Raw genomic sequence first — 23,540 nt, 5'->3', positions numbered from 1 at the left:
AAATTTCTTTTTTTAACCACTATTTAGATTTTGTCTCTATTTTCAGTAAGTTGTGCAATTAAAATCCTTGAAAAACTACCCTTCCAAACCACATGAGATTGGGTCTAGTGTTTTGTTCATATATTGCTCAATCTTATAAACAAAACATTAAACTATCATCTAATGTTTGTAATACTTATACAATTTTATATTGTGATCTAACGTTTTCTCATAAAATTTTCAATTTGCTTAGAACATTCAAACCATGGTCTAAAGATCCATAAATTGAAAACAGGTCAATTATTAAATGATTATCCTAAAAAAGGGACAACATGGAGTAGTAATATTATTTACGCAAGTACTCAATAACTAAGGCATGGTGGTCAACTGATTAATGTCTAATTAAGAGCAGGCATGTTATTTATTTATGAATTTAGATAAAGACTGAAATTCAATATAAAAGATAAGTAACACGTTGTAGCCACGCCAATATTTGAAGGTGAAGTTCAACTCCTAGTAGAGTATGAATTTTGTTTTAAGGATACATGACCAAACCTGGACCCTGGTATTATGAAGTCCAAGTTGTAGATTATTATTACATATACATTTAAAGTCCATTGACAATTTGATAGGCTGCCTGTGTCATCAATTTTTCTATCATGAGGAGCATTGACTCAATCTCATAATAGTCTGACCTATTGATAACAATGCACTGATTGGTTGTATTCATGTGCAAATCCGTGCCACTCACTTTGTTTTTGTTTATGTGATGACTTTATTAATGAATGAGAAACTTCATTAAATAACACATAGTTCATCTATATAGATCTAAGGAGTCGTTTGGTTTGAAGACAAGTTATGCTGGTCTTAGTTATGTTGGATTAGTTATATTGAAATTAATTATGGGGGGATTAGTTATCCTAGTATTATTTCTTATTGATTTTTTGATTTGTTTTATTAAATATAGTATGCATTGCATAATATCTAAGAAGAAGTTGTTTGTTTATAAAAACTCTCCACCTTATTTATAGAAATGGTTCTTGATGGCCTTAGGGGTATTTTTTTCATTTTCTTTAATTTATCTAGAGATAACTAATTCCGGTACTATTATTCCACCATCTGACAAGGATAACTTATCCCAGTACAATTTCTAATCAGGTAACCTATCCCAGGATTAGTAACCAAATAAAGAATAAGACAATGCTAATTTTTTATCCCAAAACTATTTATGCTTGTCTAGCAAACCAAGCAACCCCTAACAGCTCACAAGTGGCGGAGAGACCCTGTCAATAAAGGTGTCCCTCGGCGGTTGGATTGATTTTTATTGTATATATTTATGTAAGTAATACTGATCAATTCGTTGATGTACTTTGATTGAGGACGAAATTTAAGAAAGAAAGATTTTTTTTTTTTGAAACCTGTGATCTAACAAGTCATAAATATTTGTGTGATTATAAACCAAGTACTTATTAAGAGTAAAAATGATATGTATAAAGTTAAAAATTTATTTTCAGATAAAGAAAAATATCATCTTTTAGGAAAAACTTTTTTTAAAAAAGGTGCATCATATAAATTAAAACTTATGGAGTATTATTTTGAAAAAAAAAAAGGAAGTTGGGGTAGAAATAAGGTACAAGATTTCCGCTAGACCAAAAACCTGTGAAGTTGTGGTGGAGTAATATATACTCTTTTATTCTTAATCAGAGGTTTCGGATTCGAACTCTAGATACGAAGTCACGCTTTTGGCAGAAAGCTTTTTACCTCCCAAAATGGAACTTTCCGCGCGATCTGAATTAATCCTGCCTAAAGCGGAGCATCTAAATTTGGATCGCATCCTCATGGCTCTTCGTTACTTTTAAAGCTCAATTTGCTTCCGGGTTATTGTAATTTGTATAACCTCCAACTCATCAGGATTTTTGTTAATGAAATAGAAGTCTTTGGTAATTAATCATCATTTAAGCTTTTCTGCAAATATAGTAAACAACTACAACCACTTAAGATTTTCTCTAAATTTAATGGCCACTAATCTGAAGGATATATATATTTCTGCGTCACTACTTACTTCAGACTTGGGTTTTTCACAAAAATGCCTTTATACATGCAAAATGACTAAGAGTTACTCTTTCCGTTTTAATTTGTTTGTCTGATTTTAATTTGGCGGAATTTAATAAAGTAAAAAAAACTTTTGAATTTTGTGATCTTAAATTAAAGATATGTGAAATGTACCAAAATACTCCCTTCGGATCAAAAAGAGTGTCCACTTAGCCATTTGCACACCCCTTAAGAAAATACTAATTCCTAGACAAAAATAGGTAATCTAACTAAACCGCCCCTAATTAAATAGGTATTGAGATTTGATTACATAACACTTAATAGGAGAAAATCTGAAAAAATAAAATTAATTGTTTCTTAATTTGATAAGTGGGCACTCTTTTTGACCCAAGAAAAAAAGGCTAAGTGGACACTCTTTTTGATCCGGAGGGAGTACTATTTAATCTTATGGCCTTAAATTTGATACGTGGAAAGTTGAATAAAAGAATTGTCAAAAAAGAAATGAGACGTTCTTTTTTAAACGGATTAAAAAAAAAAAAACAATACAAATAAATTGAAACACAGGGAGTAATCAAGTAAGAACATACTTGTATTTCAGAAAGAGTGGAAAGCTGAAAACTAAATATGATTTCTAATTCACCGGTAGCGTAAAAACATGGCCAATGACATATTATTGACATTTGACTATGTTTTTTCAACTATATACAATTAGTATTAATTTGGTGGTGGTAATGTTTTCCTTTGCAAGTCCTTTAGCAAGTGGCTACTACTATTCTAAACCATTCGGTAACTCGTGTATCCATAAAATATAGTACTATTTAAAACTAAAAAACCCACAGCTAAAGGCAAAACGTCAAATCTTATATACTCTTCTTTTCCATTTTATTTGATACTATTTTTTTATTAATTCGTTAATAAATGATATTTTTTATATTTGCTTATAAAAAGTTTTTTTAGCCATATAAATGCTATTTCATATTTAACAACACAAGTTTTAAAAGTCTTATAGCTACACAAATGTTATGACATATTCAAGACAATAAATTTCAAAAACTGTATAACTACATAAATGATATGACATGTTTAAGACAACAAGTTTCTAAATCGTATACTACACAAATGTTATGACATGTTTAAGAAGACAAATTTAAAAAGCCGTATTCGTTTAATCACATAAATGTTACGACATAATTAAAATCGGAGACTTTGAAAATATGTAGTTCTTTCTTAAATTATGTGTTTAATCAACCTTGTAATAAAACGGAAAAATTAACTAATACTCCCTCTATCCCAATTTATGTGGCACTTTTCGCTTCCCGAGATTCAAACTGCATGAATTTTGACTAACAATTTAAGATGTATTTTTTCACCAAATTGATATGAGAAAAGTTGCAACTTACAGTACTTTTCATATAGTTTTCAAATAGATAGATTTTCATGTTAAAATATTGAGTTAATCTAATCCAATTTAGTTTCAAAGTTTAGTCAAATTTACTCTCAAAAAACGAAAAATGCCACATAATTTGGGACGGAGGGAGTATAATTTTTCCCCCTGTTTTATTTTTTTTCCAAAAATTTTGGTAGGAAGAGGAGGAATTCGAAGACTTTTGGCGATATCTGACGCTACGCTTAGGGGGCATTTGATATACGGGATAATGATAGTAATTTCAAGATATAATTTGTAATTAACTTTATTCCATTTTTTATTTGAGTTTTAGTTAATTTTGGAATAACTTTTCACATTAAAATGATGGAATTAACTATTCCACATACAAGATGAGATAACTAATTCCATAAAATATCCCACCCCATGAGATCTCCCACCATCGTATCAAACGACCATTAAAATAGTATCAAAAAGTTATTGCAACCAAAATTATATTACAAACTCTTCAAGTAATTTTCATATCACTCTTATCTTATCTTATCTTATCTTGTTATCTTATCTTGTGAGGTTCAACTATCACTAGGACTTCTTGAAAAGGAATTCCTTCATTTATTAGAGGCAGATCTAAGATTTCTAGTACTTGAATGAATTATTAAAAAATGGAGGAAAAATATATTAAGTGGGAATGATTCCTATTTCTCTTGATAAATAGCTAAACCTTCAACTAAGTACAACATCCAACACTCTAGGAGCATGGGTGTCAACAATTAATATTATATCAATTTTAAAAAATATATACATAAAATATATAATAATTTTGCGGAGAGACCATGGGTTCGCATACCTCATAATCTCTCCTATAAATTCACCTCTACCATTTATACATAATATTATTTTATTGCAGTCTACCCAGAAGAACTTAGAATAAAAACTATTAGCATAGAATAAAAACTATTAGACAAAGTACGGGAAAAGGGTCAAATTTGCCCCTTTATTATGTGAAAAAGATTAAATTTACCCTCCGTTAAAGTATTGGTTCAAAATTACCCCCGACGTTACTTATATGGTTCAAATATACGCCTCTTCCGTTAAGTATGTCCTAGGTGGACATCCAATCTCACATGTCATTGATATTTTGATGAGGTGGACGCCATATGGCCTGCCGCCTGAGTGGCCCAACTCATTTTACTCCTCACCTCCACTTCTTCTTCCACCACTAACATTTTCTTCCCCTTCACCACCATTGCCACCATTAACGCTGAATTACCCCTCACATGAAGAGCCTAATGCAAGTACTTAATCCACAGGTTGAAGAATTGGACTCAAAATACCTTTTGAACAATGCTTGTTATCAGTTGGCACTTCATTTTCCTCTCCCAAGGTTGTGGGCTAATTGCTGAAACATAAAAACTTGCGACAAGGCTGAAATGCATATTGCAGGGTAATGTCCACACTAACACTAGTTTAAAAGAGAAAAAAAAAAAAAAACTTCAGCTCCTATGTTGTGGCAGTCATAGCATGAACTTCTATAGTTTTAGACTGTTGCCTAATTCTTTTGTTTTCTCGTCTTCTTGTAACATTTCAACAGCTTGAAAAATGTCAAAGATTTTTTATGGCATTTGTTCAAAAATTCCAAAATCTAAGTTTGCAGAAAGAAGTATTTGAGTTTGCAAACTATTTTTGAGTCCAATTCTTCAGCTTGTGGATTAAGTACTTGCATTAGCTCCTCACGTGAGGGTAATTTCAGCGTTAATGGTGGTGGAGGGGAAGAAAATGTTAGTGGTGGAAGAAGAAGAAGTGGAGCTGAGGAGTAAAATGGGTTGGGCCACTGAGGTGGCATGCCATGTGGCGTCCATCTCATCAAAATATCAATGACATGTGAGATTGGATGTCCACCTAGGACATACTTAACGGAATAAAGGTATATTTGAACCATATAGGTAATGTCGAGGGTATTTTTTTGAACCGATACTTTAACGGAGGATAAATTTGATCCTTTTCACATAGTAGAGGAGCAAATTTGACCCTTTTCCCGACAAAGTAGTCTTCATTTGGGGATCGTGGCCCTTAGTCTTTTGGTAGAAGGAATTGAATGAGATTATTAGTCATATGGGATTGGAATTATCTCATGTGATTTGTGGGATAACTCCTTTGATATCCTATCCTATATATGTAATATTTTTCCCATCTATATGCAATAACTTATCCCTCTTATCAAACGACCCGGACTCTACGGACCCAGTACTTTAGTTAAAATAAAATGAAAAATGATGGTGCAGTATGCAAAAATTAAGAAGAAAATAAAGTCTTTCTTGTCCATATTTTGTTAAACCAAAGACGACGAGTCTTAATCAGACATATTTAATTATATACTATGAACTATCATCAATCTCATCAGAATTCGAGCAATTGGACCAATATAGTCTTCAGTATTTGTACAATAAGCTGTACTTAGAGAACAATTCAAAGCATGGATTAGAAAATAAAATCTCAGTCATTACTTAAAACAGTCCCAGTTAATTAAGGATAGTTGGCGTTTAAAAATTAGATGCCAACAAAAACCGTTGACCTTCACTTATATAAATATACCACCTCTCAACTTAAATAGCCAAGAATCTAGCAAAAAGTCTTAGGGTTGTAATTTTTTTACAGTAATTAATCCCCTGTTAATCCATTATACATGGCTGCCACAATACACTTAATTTATTGATTTGTATCTTTATTCTTTTGCTATTATTTTAATTAGTATGTATGACTGGTGAGAAACCAAGTCTTAACCTGTACTATATATTTATTTAGTTTTATTTATTAGTTCTTAGATCATGTTTGAAGAAATAAGAAATTCAAACTGATAAAATATCTGCATGATGGAACGGATGACATGAAGGGTACGAAGTGTCAAAGCAATAGAATATATAATAAAGAAAAAATCATTGACCTAATTAGCATGTTGATTAACATCGAGGCATTGTTGCTTACATGTTTGGTATAACAACTTTACACCCCCCCCCCCCCCTCGCAACAATCCAATTGAAATAAACAAATATTGATGCCACTTCTTTTTATTTTTTTTATTTTTATGCTTAATTATATCGAATGAGGAAGCTCACCAAGTAAACTAATCATTAACCTCATATATATAAATTTTAACCGGGTGAGAACCAAATAAAAAATCAAATTCATCTACTTATTGCCCACAAAATCTACGAAACTACCATGCTCTAATAATATATAAGATGTGTTTATACACACTTTTACACTAGTATACAATATTATACAAACTTATACAAGATGTGTTTATATATAAGAGACGTTTATACACACTTCTACACAATATAAAAGTGTATAATAATATATAAGAGGTGTTATAAACACTTTTACATTATTATACAAAATTATACAAAAAATTTCAACTACTCACAAAATCACAATGCAAAAAAAAAAAAAAAAAAAAAAAAAGCAATCCGTAACTCTTTCCACACAGTTGGAGGAAATAAAGAAGGAAATGCTATGAATAGCATGGTTAACATTGACACCAATGCCAAATGACACCACCGTCAGAAAGGAGTGGAAATTGAAGAGTGCTGACTGATGAAGGGCTAACTCGGGTAAAAAATTAAACATGGGCTAAAATGGGTAATTAGTTTGCCCTAATTGGCATAGAGTGTAAAAATCTCATTTATAAAAGGCAAAAAATTAATTTTGACCCTGAACTATTTGTAATGGTATAAGTTTGTCCTATGTTTAGTTTTAGTCCAATATCCTCATTGTTAGTCAAGTAGCTCAACAATGCCCTTCGCGTTAACGGTTGCTGCAACTCGGAATGGAAATTATCAATTTCACCTCAGGATTATTGGAAATGGATAGTTTTGTCCTTCGTCAACATGTCAAGCCATATCATCCCGGAAAATTTAATCTGGAACTGATGAAATAAGGTAGTCATTTTTTACAAATTAAAAATCATCCGTGACAATTTTCTTTTCATTTACTTTGTGACTGGGTAATGAGTAATATTGAACTATCAAATTCTTGTTCTTTTGATTTCAATTCTTTGCGATCTAATTGAGAAAATCAATTGATACTACTTTAATCATACCACTACATTTTATGTATATGTATCTTTAATTCTTTATAACTTTCAAGCTGGTGTGAAAACAATAATGAAATCAAACTCCTATACTAATACTAATCGGGGCGGATGACAAACCGAGTAAGAAATCCTGTTTAATTAGTTAGTTCATTCATGTAAGAATCTATCTATAGATGAGCTATAGTACAATACATGACAATATTAAATTCATGTATGTAAGAAATCAACGGGTCCGGAACCAAAATCCCCCCCAAAAAACAATTTTGAATCAAAATACCCAACAAAAAAAATGTTACAAAAGTACCTTTAGCGCAGTAAAATACTGCGCTATAGCACTTCACGGAGACGGAGCCGTTAAGTGCTATAGCGCAGTATTTTACTGCGCTATACAAATGTTTCTCTCACCTATAGCACAGTAAAATACTGCGTTATAGGACTCCGCCATTTTCCAAAACATTACATTTTCACTCCTTTTTACGTAATTTATCTTTTCTACGTAGTTTAGCCGTATATTAATCATGCTTTGAGATTCCGGAACTTCAATATTTTATATAGAACTCTAGTTATATTTGTACAATTAATAAAATAGGCTCAACACATCAAGAATACGCAATACTTTGGCTTTAAGTTATTTATCTTTTAGGGTTTCGTCTTATTTTTAAATTAATGCTTAACTTTATTTCGAATGTGTCACGTTTTTTTTATTATCAATTTAGGATGTGAAACTATAAACAATAATAAAGACTAAGATAATACTTATAAATATGCAAAAAATAGATAATATTTACGATAAATTATACAACACTAATGTATATACACTATCGAGGATGGGTCCTACATGTAGTATGCTGGAGACTATCCCTAGGTCTAAGGCTCATACCATCCCCACCGCCCTCGCCATCGTCTCCATCGACCTTTTTCCTTTTAATAACCGGGCGCTCCAAGTCATGATCATCTCCTCTTCCCCTAGCCCTTGCGCCCTTAATTAACTAGAACGTGTTTCTTCTTGGGATCTAGTCTCGCTGGCACGCTCAGAACCTCAGGCTGAGCTAGGTCTGGAAACTCGACCTCTTCCTCGTCAGGAGTTGTCACCGCGGGCGCCGAAGGATGAACCTAAAAAATATATAATAATTAGTACCATTTCTTATTTATAATGAATACATTAACGTTATTTATTTAATCAAACCTGTGTGTTAACGGGCGCCTGAGTAGGCTCCTGAGATGGGTCTGTAGGCTCCTGAGATGGGTGTGGTGGTGAATATGAGGTAGTCTCCTGGACGAGATGCTGTTCGAAGTCCAAGTAAAGGTTATAAAAATTAAATAAATATTAACCTTATATTGAATAAAATTAGTTTTAAGTAAAAAACTTACATGCGCCTCGGTAGTCTCATGAGAAGACACCTCTGCCTCGGCAGGCTGATGAGAATGCTCCTGAATGGGTAGCTCCTGTGGACCCACTGGCGCCGAATCCTAAAATATGAAAAAAATGAAATAATAAGTAACATACATATTTAAAATAAGTACTTTAAATAATTAAATATGTATATTAAATATTGACCTTATATTGAATAAAATTTTTTTTAATAAAAAGCTTACCTGTGGCTCGGTAGTCATATGGGAAGACATCACTGGCTCGGCAGACCCATGAGAAAATGCCTGAGTGGGTGGCTCTGGTGGACCCGCTGGCGCCGAATCCTAAAATATAAAATATTACTAAATAATGAGTAATATATGTATATTTAAAATAAATAATTTTAAAGGAACAAATAAGTATTTTAAATACTAACCGGGATCAAAAACTCATCGAAGTCAAGAATCCTGTCTCCCTCTAAATTCCTCACAGGCCGCTCATCAGCTAATGAAGCGCGTAACACCGACCAATCAACGTGATCACGCTCCTCCATGTATGCATTCTGGCTCGGCTGTGATGAAGACCCGGGTATCTCAGCAAGTAAGAGCGCCGGCGTAAACGTAGGTGAGTCCCCAGGTGAGCTGCCACCGGCCTGGAACGGCTGCGGATGGACTAGACTGTGAACGCCCTCTGGAATGGGACCGGCCTCATCCGCCTCATCTACCAGATGGTGTCCTCCACCACCAGGTCCTCTAGCAGCAGCGATGCGTCCTCTACGCGGACGATGTCCTCCGGCAGCAGGGCGTCTTCTGCCAGCACGACCTCCTCCTCTGGGAGCACCCGGTCCTCCTCCCGGTGCTGCCTGATACTCAGCCCCCGGAACAGGCTCCTCCCTGCGCCTAATCTCACTTGCCTGTCGGATACCATCCTTGGATATCCGTACCATCTCCGCGGCAAGCCCAGGGTAAGGCATATGCTCTAACCCCAAGATGCGTAAACGTTGTATGGCCACCAGCTGCATTTGTGTTTAATAGAAAAAAAAGTTTATTTTTAAAACGTAACAATTAATGCAATTAAATAAATCTAAATACGATAAACTTACCAATGCCTCGTACTGCCCCGCGAGTGCTGAGTATCCTACATCCCTAGGGGGACGCAAAGCTGGGTTGTCGATCAATCGGCGTGTGATCTGATGATACCAGCGCATGTAATTCTCAATGGGAGTCAAATGGCCGACCACCGCTAAAGTGCCCAACCTGTTCTCCCAACGGTGGAGATGGACATCCATGAAAGCCAGAAAATCATCATCAACGGCATTCCGATCGTTCCGCTGGTAGTGTCGGAGCTCATGACGGACATCAGGGGGTATACTCTGTGTATGCCCAGACTGTCGTAAGACACGCTCGGGCATGTGATCCTCTACGATGTCCAGGTGTATCAATGGACACCGCGACCTCCAAACCCCCTGACCTGCCCTACAGAAGGGCGACAAACCATCTAATATAGCAGCGTACGACGTCCATATAAATAACTGCATAACATATAAATACAAATCAGTGATCACCAAGTAGAAAAGACGTTTAATTAAATTATTAATGTAAATTTAAATAGTTTTACCGCATCGTCCGTCATGTGATCAAGTTGATCCCGGAATGGAAGAATACTGTGGTGCGTATCCACATCCCGGTCAAAACCCGCTGTCCACCTTCTCGCATAAGGCATGTCAATCTCGAGGTGATGCCTAGGTACGGGCTGAAAAGGCAGCATCCTCTCCCACGTCCATAACTGTAAGCGATATTAGAAAATACGATTTTTTAGTCGTCCTTTCAAGAGGTTTGTTTACATTAAAGGAACACACACTTAAAATATTACCTAGAGAAGAGCAAAAAATTCACACACATCTCTGACAGCACCAATAGACGCTCGGCACAGGCATCTGTAAAGATACGCCAAAACAGTACCACCCCAACTGTAGTCTCCCAAGCGGTCCAGATGCTCCAAAAACACCAAATAACGTAAACTGACAAAGGCACCCGATGAGTTCGGGAACAAGATGCCCCCGAATATAATAAGCAGGTACAAACGGGCTCACCAGTGCGAAGATGGAAGGTATGAGTCTCTGGCCTCCACGGCTCAACCATGGCCGTGATGAGCGCCCAATCATGCTGTACCGGACCAACGGACATGCAATGGTAGATGCCGTCCCGAAACAATATCTCCAACACGCGAGGGTGTGCGGGGTGCTCGCGTAAAAGAGCCCACGCTCTCTGCAGTCTACGGGGACGGAGCCCAGTAGATATCCCTATAGTACCGGCCCATAATAACTCTGACCTATGATTGTCTTGCAAAGACAATACTGATCTATCAGCGGGCCCCGGGTGAGCATCGAGCGTCGGGGGAACATCGAGCCCAGGGAGAACATTCGGATCCATGAAAGAGTTCGGTCTGTACAAACTAAATTAGTCATTATTCTTGAAATGAAAGATAAATTATATTAACTAATTAATAATTTGTAGGGAATATGGGAATTATGTAGTATTATATCTTGTGAATAATTAACATGGGATATGCAGTAAATTTAATATGTGATAGTAAGGACACATATGTGATGGCAAAGATTTTTAAGTTAATTACTTTTGAATTATGTGATGGCAAAGACTTGGTAAGTTAATTAGTTTGGGAATCGAAATTCAGCAGTAATATTTGTTTGGAACTCTATTTTGAATATGTGATATATTTTTAGTTGACCAAATAGCCAACACAACTACGATAAAATTAAACTAAAAGAGTATATTCGTCGACCACATATTTTCCTACAAACTTTACATTTTTTTCGTTAGCTTATGCATTTATGAAAAGAAGAACTTTAACTATTCTTTTTAAGATAATCTTTTTTTATTTAACATATATATTCACACTTTTAAAATTATATAGATTAACATTTCATAATCATTTACAACTTGTTTGGATGGTTGTTACCTATTGTATTATATTATGTTGTTAGTTTAAATAAAATGTTTGCTTTGATTGTTACTTTAATTTTATTGTTATGTAACGACGAAAGGTCCTATTTTATGTAACCACTGATTTGGTCCTATACAATACAACACAATACGATAAATGTCAAAACAATACATAACAATCATCCAAACAAAGTGTTAACAACATAATAATTCATTACCAATCAACTTCTTTCAATTCATAAACAATAATTAACAACTAATAAATTCATAATCAATATTTAACAAATAATCAATTAACAAAATAATAATTCATTAACATTCATAAATAATTAACAAATTAAAAACTCATAAACATATAACAAATTAACAATTCATAAACATTTAACAAATTAACAATTCATAAACATTTAACAAATAATGAATTAAAAAAAAAATATCGGAACAGTGGCAAAAGCCACTGCCCAGTCCGAACAAGAACAAAAAAAAATTGTTTTTTTTTTTTGAAAATAGCAAGGATTAAATGTTAAGCATGCTTAGAATATCATGTATATAACAAAATAATAACAAAAGTTCATAGTAGAAAACCTTAATCGAAGATTTTTTGTAGAGTTATTTTAATCGAGTTGTACGCCGCTTTTTCCCAAAATTCGAACTTAGAATCTTGCTTCTTGACTTGAATATACTGAGAATCTAAACTTTCCGGACGAAATTTAATAGAAAACAACGTTTTTGGATGTGGGGACCACCTTGGTATCGCCTCCAATGGCGTTTTTCAATTTTTTTTGGCCACTGGAGGGACCAGTGGTGGAACCTGACGGGGTTTTAGTTGGGTCATATAGCGCAGTATTTTACTGCGCTATACGAGAGAGAAACATTTTCATAGCGCAGTATTTTACTGCGCTATATGTGAGAGAAACATTTGTATAGCGCAGTATTTTACTGCGCTAAAGGTACTTTTGTAATATTTTTTTTTGTTGGGGTATTTTGGTTCAAAATGATTTTTTTGGGGGCATTTTGGTTCCGGACTCAAAATCAACTAGTTTTGGCCAAACTCCGTATATAGTAAAAATTTTATTAAATATGTACAAATATTAAATTCCAAATCCAATAACTTAAATGGTTAGTGATATTTAAAATCCATAAAATTCAAATTAAATTCTGGATCAATCTGATAATTATTAGCCACAATAATCTATGAACTACAGTGCTAAAAAACTCTTTATCAATTTACTTGCTTGAAGCCATCACCCAAAATGTCTCTTAGGGTAATTTGGATATTCCATAGCGTAATTATACGATTTAAGGAGCATGTGAAAATGTATAGAGGTGGACCATAGTTTCTCAATTTACTAATGTAAAGGTCCAAGTTTGACCGTCCAAGCCGGTAATCTAGCACGACTCTACCAGCCATCTCAATTTCTCACCATGAATTAAGGGAATATTTCATTACAAAGCATTAGGTTTTCATGTACTATTGTTCATGTATGTAACTGCACCTTGTCCGCTATATATATATATATATAATCTACCAAATATACAAAAGTATGTCAAGACTATATTATTTCGGGGTTATTTCTAAATTCACATCCAAAATTAGTTAATTCTTATCCTCTACTCTGAATTAGGTCATAGATTTTGGATATTTTTTTTTTAAAAATAGTATGTCTATGAAATTTGATCAGTTTTTAAAAGATTTTGAAGAAAATTTTGAAGTTCCAAAAACCGATTCAGACCGGTTTTTGATTGAAGTTTTTCTTTCACTCACAAAACTTCAAAATCTTTTAAGTAAAATGCATGTCCAAACACAACTTCAGATTTCCAAAATTATTTTTTTCAACACAACTTCAAAATTCCTATTTTTAAGTTTCACAAAATCTATGGCCAAACACTGCTTAGTATCTTGAGAGAGAGGTTAAGTCTATTCAACATCCTCTTCGCTTCACTTCGTGGCTGCGATATATAGGACTGCTTCATATTTTGCCATTTTGACGTGCTGGTCGAGTTGAGTTCTTTGTTTTGACATTTGACCAGAAATTAAAAAAACTAAAGTAAAAAGAACTGCAAGAATGAAATTAATTTACGATGGCTAATTCCGTGTCTTTTAGTTGAAAGAGTTATTTCGTAGCATGAAAACAAACTGTCCACAAGGGACGCCTAATAAAATTAAAATCGATACACAAAAATAACGTTAACCTATACATACATCGGGAATTATTTTTTTTATGTTAAAAGGTTCAATGCGCTATATATAGATGTTAAAAGTTTAATATCCAAGATAGAGTTTAACATTATTCCCTCCATGTCCCCAGTGGCAACAAATAAAGTCAATTATGAATTCCAGTGTCAAATCAATAATACTGAAATTAGACATATGTGAGGGGCCCTTCGAATCTCTTATTATCAAAATGATAGGTTAGCTTCCCCGGCATTTGGTGGTCCGTTGAAAGGGCCAATACAACTTGATGATTTGATTTTTGTGAAAATTACGTAAAAGACAAGAAGAAAGGATACATATTTCTCTTTAAAGAGAAAAGAAATTAGATTAACTTTTGTTTTCATTTCACTTGCAACAACCAAATTAACATTGTGTTAGCAGCGCCATAAATTTTAACAGTTCGTTTAAGAATTTCCCATTTCAAAGGTAGACTTGTAGACTCATCATTATTAATTTGCTTGTTCGAACCAAATGAGTATTTGACTTGCAAAAGACAAAAGGGACTCCAAATAGCTAAGTTTTAAATATTCCAACTTAAGTTTTGTGCATTGACATTATGTAATTTTTATATCCCACTAGATTAAATTAAACTACAAAAATAGGTAAAGACTTTGTAGCAAACAATCTAATATATGTCGATGAAAAATAAAGTAATTACGACCAAGGGGTGTATTGAGATGATTGAGATCTTCCCATCCTTAATCTTAATTCCGTATTCGAGTTTGGACAATGGAAAACTCAGGGTCATTTGGTTGCAGAGGATGGGGTAGACAAAAATATTCCATGAGCCGGGATATCCCATGGCTATGGGACAATTTTATCCCACCTTCTATATGAAAAAACTTATCTCATCATTTATACTAAAGAGTTTAAGTTTGGTGCACCGACAGTGTATCAATTTTTTACACCATCAGCTAATATTAATCTGCTATAGCTGGTACCAATTTTCTCCTAATTTGTTTTCCTTTTTCTAAAATTTACACTTATTTTTCCTTTATCTCTCTCTTTCCTTCCCTTTAAATCCTCCATCTGGTTTTTTCTTTATCTCCTCTTTCTCTCTCTTCCGTCCAACTACTTGGAAATTGGCAAACCTGATCTGCTGTAATAATTGTTCTATATGTTGATTCGCAATTAAAGTAAAAAAACTTTACAAACACTTATAAAAAAGCTATATATTTATTCCAAGCTTTCTATTATTAAATTACTCAACATTGATAATTGTTAAAGTACCATTGCAGCAACCTTCAGATGCTTGTAGATGGAAAAAAAATTGAAATTTATAAGGACTTACCCTTAAACAAGAAGAAGTTCTCCGAATTTCAGAACATATGAGATGTTTAAAGAATAACTACTAATTACAACGTTCACAATATTAGAAGGGTTAAAGTATCAAGAATTACTTCAGCCATGATTTTGAGAGAAAAAAAAAAAAAGGTCAAAATTGTAAACAACTTTGAGAAGAAAATAACTTGGTTACCATTAAAACTAGGAATTAATTTTGTTTAGGGTATATAAGTATAGGATTCTACATTCCTTAATGTTAATTAGTCTTCCGATTTCATTAAACCGAAAAAAAGATAAATATATTTACTTAAGAAAGTTATTGTATTTACTTTTCGAATTACCTGATAGTGTAAAAAGCTTTGTACACTGACAGTGCACAAGACTTAAACTCTATACTAAAATGGTGGGATAAAATAATCATGGGATTGATTTATACCCATTACCAAACGCAGGATAATATAATCTCATTGAATATCCCGAGACTATTATCCTTAACTATCCCACCAACCAAACGACCTAACTATGGAGCATTTTACCCTTTAGTTGGACCTACCAGGAGCGAATCCCAATTAGTAGGCTAGTAAGTTTCAAATACTGATCAAACAAAAGAAAAAAAAAGTATCTTATAGTAACTAGTTAAATTGCACTAACAAAATGAAATTTCTTTAACAATATCAGTGTATACAACTTAAATTCATAATTCAATGCTACTGATCACCGGATGTTATCTGGCATAACAAAAGGGTGTTACCCGTTTGTTTGACCGGCAAATAATGTTTGGCCATGTGACTTAGGAAACTTCAAAAATAGATGTTGCAACTTGCAGAGAGAAAGAGAAACATAAAGCCCCAGAGACATGGTGGGGGAGACCGACCATTGCGGAGTATAACTCTCTTTATGACATGTTTTAAATCCTATCTAAAACTAAAAAGACTTAAACGTTGAAGTTGAATTCTTCTTCCAGCCGTTTTTTTAATATGGTTTTTTTCTCAAGTAAGACAATACATAATATATTGTCCTCCATTTCATAATAAGTGGTGTTTTTAGCTTATGCACACCTCTTAAGAAATTGTTTACCTCTAGAAAATTATGAGTGTTTTACTAACTTACCTCTAATTAGTGCCTAGAAAAAGAAAAGTTATTTAATGATTCTTGATTATAAACAAGGGTAAGTTTGGAAGAATAAGATCAATTTTTTTTTAAATCCTAAAACACCACTTATTGTGGAACGGAGGGAGTAATTACTAGGATATTTATTACTTAAAGTTGTGAGCTATTGGTGCATTGACATTTTTGTTTGTGTGCTGTTAAGCCACTGAGTTTGAATCATTTAATTAGTATAAAAGAAGTCAAACACTGCTACCTCCTCCTTATAAAGAAGACTAATATTTCTGTACTTCAGATATTGCTAAAGTTGAAATTGAGAGAAAGAGATCTAGCCAAAGAAATTAAAAGTACATAAGGTCGGTCAATATCATATATGGAGAACAAGAACAAAGCTGATCAATCTAGTAATGACGATGAAGGTTGTGCTGAAGACAATATTTTCCTTAAGGTAATTTTTTACCAACCCCAACAACATTTTCTTTCCTCCTAATACTATCTGTGAACTGGATATTATAAGATCGAAATAGATTAGATTATGAATATATGTATAACATCTCTGCCTACTAGCTTAATTTTTTGGATCGAACCATTAAATCCCTGGAAAAAACAAAGAAAAGAGAAGGAAAAAAGAATCACAACGATTTGCAGACTCATTATAGAATTGAAATTCATAAAAGACCAATTGTTAATCCATCTGCGCATGCACTCAAATCTCAACTCAGAGTATAAGTTCGCATTATAAATTATGAGTCTGCAAGAGAGGATGATCCAAATGAACCAACTTTGCGAACTTAAATAACATAACGTGAGTCTCTTATCTATTATTTAGTTCTTCACAAGATTATGTGTTGTGCTTAATTTCAGTCTGGAAAGGGAAGAAAAGAGCGTGAAGAGGATAAGTCAAAGCCATCCTCCCCTCAGCACAAAGATTTCATGACCATTGACAAAGTTGAGGTAATTTAGTGGGAAAAATTCATTCCAATTTCACTTGATCTTGTCCATGCATTCCGTGAGTTTTTGTTCAAGTGTAATACTTTAGAAACTTAATTTTATTTTTTCATGGTGTATTTAGTTAATTTCTTCTGTAATTGAGATAATCAAGGTTAACCTGTATTGTTGCTTATAATAATTACGGTGGTGGTTAGGTTGATCTCATCACACTTGTGAATATGTCAATATAGTCAAAATCTTCGGAGTAATAAATTAGCTAATAATGCTCAATGGATTTATAGTGAGCTCGTAATTAAAACATAAATAAGTAACGAATAAAAACGTGAAAACCTAATTACTTATATTCATAATTCATGATTGGAGGCTCCAGACGCAATGAAGGAATCAACTTGTTGAGTAGAAAAAGTCGTCCTAACGAGCGCAGTTGTCAAACAACTTTCAGCCTTTTCTAAACCATTGACCATTGACTCTATCAGATATTCCGCACTAATTTTGGGATTAATTTTATACCATGTTAGGTAGAAAATATAAAATTATTCCAAGATAAACTTATATCTTCTACCAAATAAAGCATAAATTGAAGCCTATAATTAAAGATGTGATATCGCACCTTATCCCATTAACCTTGGGATTATTTTATCCACCTTTTAGATGGGATAAATTAATCCCAGGATTATAATGCTGGAATTATAATATAGGGATAATTTTGTCCGCGTACTAAACCATTTAGTGATAAGATGCGACTTTTCACGACTTTTTGACAAACTATTCTAGGGCAAATGTACAGATTTTTTTTTTCTATATATATTATTCCTTCCCCATTAAGTGTCTAATTTTAATGCTTCAATAGGGAGCTCCTGTTATGGTAAAGAGAGAAGGATCGCCAGCAGAACTCAACTCAATGGCTTCTTCATCTACTCAGAAAGAACAGGTTTGAGATTCATAATTATATATTATATGCCAATTGCTTAATTTGACAAGTTGAGCTTCTTTATTAACTTGTTTTTTCTAATTCTTTTTCTTGAAAACCCAGGCATAAAAAACAAGAATATTAATTTTAGAAAGGATTTGATATGATCGGATCTATTTAATTAAACAGAAAGTGTTTCATATTCTCTAGTGATGGCCCAATATTCAAGCTATATATTTGAGGAATAAATACTCCTTAATTCAGACCGGATAATCAAGTGCTCCTATTTTTATACTACTCTCTAAGTAAGTTTCATTTTATATGAATTTAAAAATAATTTAACTTACACTTTTTACCCATTATCAATCCTTATGACAAACTCTTGTAAGTTGTAACCACACAAATAGTATTGTAACTTGTATAACATCAAAAGTTTCAAAAGTATTATCACATACTGTAGATGTTATGATGTATTTAAGATCACAAATTTTAAATAATGTCTTCAATTTTTTTTCTTAAATTCGTCCCTAGTACTCAAACTATGTCATACTCCTTCTCTCCCAAATTTTAAGTGGCTTTTTCATTTTTCAAGATTCAAACTATCTGACTTTGATCTATATTTTAGATATATTTTTATCATATTGACAGGAGAAGAATTAATGTATTTTTTGTTTAATTTTTAAATATCTAAATTCTAAAATGTAGGATGATCAGCTTGCATCAGCTAAATTTGAAATGCAAGAGGTAATGCAAGAAAACCAAAGGCTTCGACTGCACTTGGATCGAGTCATGAAGGACTATCGAAATCTCCAGAATCAATACCACGATATCGTTCAAAGAGAAGCTGAAAAATCAAGCAGCACTGTGAACACTACTCAGCATCATGAATCTGATCAACTCGTTTCCCTTAGCCTAGGAAGGACTACAAGCGATATGAAAAAAGACGAATTATCTAAATTCTTTAAGAAAGGTGAGGCTCGTGACGAGGAAGAAGTTAATAAAAGTCTAGCCTTAGGATTGGATTGCAAGTTTGAAGTATCTGCCAAAACAAGTACTACAGAATGTTCACCTGTGAATCTTACTCCAGAGAATAGCTTAGAAGAAGCTAATAAGGAAGAAAATGGAGAGACGTCGACGTGGTCGCCAAACAAAATTCTCAAGACAATGAGAAATAATGGAGATGGCGATGATGTCGCACAACAAAACCCTACTAAAAGAGCTAGGGTTTCTGTCAGAGTCAGATGTGATGCCCCTACGGTAAGGGGAATATATACATGCATTTTGTGACATTAATTAGTGTGGTGTTTTGTTCTTAATCATAATTTGTCAATTAATAATGATTTCTGTTCTTGTGATATTGATCAGATGAATGATGGATGCCAATGGAGAAAATACGGTCAAAAAATTGCAAAAGGAAATCCATGCCCTCGAGCTTACTATCGTTGCACCGTAGCACCAAATTGCCCAGTTAGAAAGCAGGTAATGTGAATGTCATGTTACACTGAATTTAAAAAATTACTCCCTCCGTTCCATAATAAGTGTCACCTTAGTCAAAAACACGCATATTAAGAAACCAATGATGAAGTGTAAAGTTTACCAAATTACCCTTATGCAAAAAAAAAAAATTCCCATTGATGATTAGAGCGTGCACAAGTAGTTCATCTTTTGACATCGGGATCCAATTATCATCATTTAGAGTACTACTACTTCTTTTGCCTCTTACTAATCCTAACTTCCATAGGCCAAAACTTTCATTTTCACGTGAAACCCAAAATTTGACATTGTGAATCTAACTTTTGGCCTTGAATAAAGAAACTTGTCATTTTATGTCCAAGGCCAAAGATGGAAAAAACTAGTCAATATATGCATTGATATCCTAAATGACACTTATTATGGAACAAAAAAATTTGGCTAAGATGACACTTATTATGGAACGGAGGAAGTACTTAACTATCAATTGAGCAGCAGTACATATAGTTGTGAATGCTAGTGGCATTTCTACTTCTGAAAGTTATGTCCTACAGTGGCTTACTTATTCATAGATTTAACTTATATATATATACTGATATTGGAGAATATTTTTACGCTATTATTGTAAATTAGCTAACTCCCTCCGTTTCATTTTCTTTATTGGCACACAATTTAATAAAGAATGGAAAACTTTTGAAATTTGTGATTTTAAATGTGTCATAAAAATTTCTTGTAAAAAAATATAGAAATGTTTTATTCTTTTCTAAATAGACTAATAATAAAATATTATCAAATAAAGATGAAAAGGAGGGAGTATTGTAAGTTGTTTGTCTTATTTTTTTAGATTACTACTTACCAGCTCTTACATGACCTGATGGTTTAAATTTTGTTTTAAGCTATCAGTCATGTATTTGTATAGAAGCTAAACTCATTTTTTTCTTATCATCCAAATTCCAAATATATAATTGCATTTCTACTCTCTAATTAGCTAATGGCCACAACTGTTCTTGGTTTGAAGGTTCAAAGATGTGCTGAGGACATGTCAATATTGATCACCACATATGAAGGAACGCACAACCATCCACTTCCTCTTTCAGCCACAGCAATGGCATCCACCACCTCAGCAGCCGCCAGCATGTTGTTATCTCGTTCTTCGAGTTCATCAGACCCAAGTCCACAAATAACTGCGACCACTACCAACACCAACACCAGTACTACTTCAGCCAATCTCAACGGACTCAACTTCTATCTCTCTGATACTTCCAAACATAAGCCGCCATTTTACTTTCCGAATTCATCCATCTCAGCATCCGCACCTAATTCGCTCCCTACAATCACTCTTGATCTGACTTCAACCTCCTCCTCCTTATCTCATCTAAACAGAATGAGTAATAATTTTCCTCCTAGATATAATTACAATACTTCCTCCACAAACCTCAACTTTAGTTCAGTACTGGAATCCAATTCCCTCCCAATTTCTTGGAGTAGTTATGCAAATCAAGCCTACAACAACAATAACCAAAATTTTGGTTCTCTTACATTCTCATCCAGACCAAATCAAGAAAATATTTTCCAATCTTATTTACAAAGGAATAACAATAATCCTACACAATCTTCTTTACCACCAGATACTATTGCAGCTGCAACCAAAGCAATTACATCAGACCCAAATTTCCACTCTGCATTAGCTGCAGCTCTCACGTCAATCATGGGAAATAATGGTAACATTGGAAATAAATCTGGCGAAAATCCGAATGTTACTGAGCCATTTCCAGTGTTGTCCAGTCTACCATCAAGCTCAAATCCAAATAAATGTTCTTCAAGTTTTTTAAACAAACCAACTTCTTCTTCTCCCACAAATAATACACAGCCTGGAAATAATAACATGGTGTTTTTCACGCAACCTTCTTCATCGCCATTTTCGACGTCCAAGGGTAAATCTACCTCTCCTAGTGATAATAAGTTTGATTGATTTTTCATGTTCTACCTCTTCTTGGATTTTGTAGTTAGCAGCATTAATCATCTTCTTGTGATGATTTGGAAGTAAATAATATTATCCAGGTGTAGTTTGTAGATATGTTTTAGTTTCATGAACCCAATGCAATAGAAACTTCGGAAGCTGAAGTGACTACTTTGATTAGCCTTTCCATTTTGCTGTAATTAATAACTCGAATATGGCTGTAAGATTCTTGTACAAATGTAGATCTTTTTTAGTAGATGGATTGTGTTGCCTACCTTTTTATTTCTGCACAAGAAATGACTGGCATATTATGTAGCAAAAATATTGACTTGAACTGTTCATTTATTGATAAATATTCAATGAAAAAAAATTAGTTTGTTGAAGCAACTTATAATGTGTACAACTTAAAATTAGGTTGGTAAATTAGCATTTGATTAAAACTATATATAAGGCTTCCACCTGTTACCTTTTTTTATTTATTTTTTGGCCGAATTTGCAATTATATCGAGTCAAGTTTAATCCAATTTGTGGTACGCTAAGCTGGAGCGGCTAGCTCTTTTTGTCGAGTCTTTTGAAAACTATCAAGAAGGAATTTGAAACAAATTGATGAACTTCTACTATATCTCTATTTAAAACAACCTTAGATTAAAATGTTTACGTTAGTGGGTAAATACAAGAATGCAATGTTTCCATAATACTTACATAACCTAGCTACGTTGAGATGTCTATCAACATTTTCACAAATAGCTAATTAAGGATTTCTATATCTAGAAATCTTCTTTTTCCAATCTAATAGGTTGCACAATAATTTTAGTTCCTACTAACATGGATAGTGAAATTGAAATAAACTATGTAATGGAGTATCAATCAACCAACTATTACTCAATTAACGGATTAAAGTATGCAAATTTGGACTATACAGTTGACCAACTAATTAAAACTAATGTGTTCGAATACGCTACAAACTCAGTTCAAAGTACCAATAATTAGCGAGAAATTTTATTTTGTGAGTCACATATCCAACATTATTTATGTGAGTCTAGTTTATTATTTGACAAATGAACTCATGGGTCTCACAAATTTATTCTTAAATATATATATAATATAAAGTTAGTCATAGACAAGGTGATGTGGCACCTCTCTATGGCCTAGAATGTTATTTATCTTTTTTTTTTTTTGAATTTTTTCTTACTTTTTTTCAATTTATTTGCTATGTTAAAAAAAAGCTCAAAAGACACACCTTTAACTCTCTTAAATAATAATTAATTTTAATACATCTATATCTGATTTACCTAATAAAGCGCAAGCAGCCAATAAAGGCTGATAATATGTTTTCTGCCCACGTAGCTAAGCACTTAATTATACTATTTGCAGTTATTTTTTCATTAATATTCAGTTACAAATCCTTCATTATCAACCTTAAATAACACTAAATTCTAGACATTTAAAGCAATCAGAATTTTTATTTCTGTTGGCTCTTTTTACGATCCTAAGAGGGAATTTGAGCAGGCTAAAGTTATTTTTGTTTTCTAATTAAACTTGATAATCAATGTGTATAAATGTCTATGTTTCTTGATCTTATCCCACCTTCCAAATTAGCAAGAAAATCCTACTAAGGATAGATGCAGTTCTTTTGGTCAAATGAAGGAAGGTTAATTGTTCCTCAAAGGAGCCTTTGATAAGGCCTTCTACATGAAGCTTTTTTTAACGATTTTGAATGTTTTGATGTCTACAAATACCATGGTAACATAAAGCTACATTATTTTTCTCCTCAATCCCTCATAAGTATATCTTCAATTATACAGTATATTATAGGCATCC

The 23,540-nt window shown here is 33.3% G+C and overlaps 1 protein-coding gene across 1 annotated transcript; it reads left to right on the top strand.

The window, feature by feature from the left end:
* The first annotated feature begins 16,708 nt into the window (after positions 1 to 16,708).
* Positions 16,709 to 22,010, top strand: LOC132600805 (WRKY transcription factor 72B-like). The gene is made up of 6 exons (XM_060314207.1): positions 16,709 to 16,876; positions 17,293 to 17,382; positions 18,230 to 18,310; positions 18,995 to 19,546; positions 19,655 to 19,768; positions 20,778 to 22,010. Exons 1-6 carry the CDS (start codon positions 16,802 to 16,804, stop codon positions 21,729 to 21,731), a joined length of 1,866 nt encoding a protein of 621 aa, XP_060170190.1. The 5' UTR covers positions 16,709 to 16,801; the 3' UTR covers positions 21,732 to 22,010.
* Positions 22,011 to 23,540: the final 1,530 nt, after the last annotated feature.

The sequence above is a fragment of the Lycium barbarum genome, chromosome 1 (assembly GCF_019175385.1).
Source record: "Lycium barbarum isolate Lr01 chromosome 1, ASM1917538v2, whole genome shotgun sequence".
NCBI classification, from domain to species: Eukaryota; Viridiplantae; Streptophyta; class Magnoliopsida; order Solanales; family Solanaceae; genus Lycium; species Lycium barbarum.
Note: the sequence above shows the minus strand (reverse complement) of the source record. Positions and strands in the feature narration are given on the sequence as shown.

Excerpts from the sequence above, each read along its gene's own strand:
- LOC132600805 (XM_060314207.1), top strand. The coding sequence starts at position 16,802 with ATGGAGAACAAGAACAAAGCTGATCAATCTAGTAATGACGATGAAGGT. Across the intron at positions 16,877-17,292 it reads AAGACAATATTTTCCTTAAG|TCTGGAAAGGGAAGAAAAGA; the intron begins GTAATTTTTTAC and ends GCTTAATTTCAG. Across the intron at positions 17,383-18,229 it reads TGACCATTGACAAAGTTGAG|GGAGCTCCTGTTATGGTAAA; the intron begins GTAATTTAGTGG and ends ATGCTTCAATAG.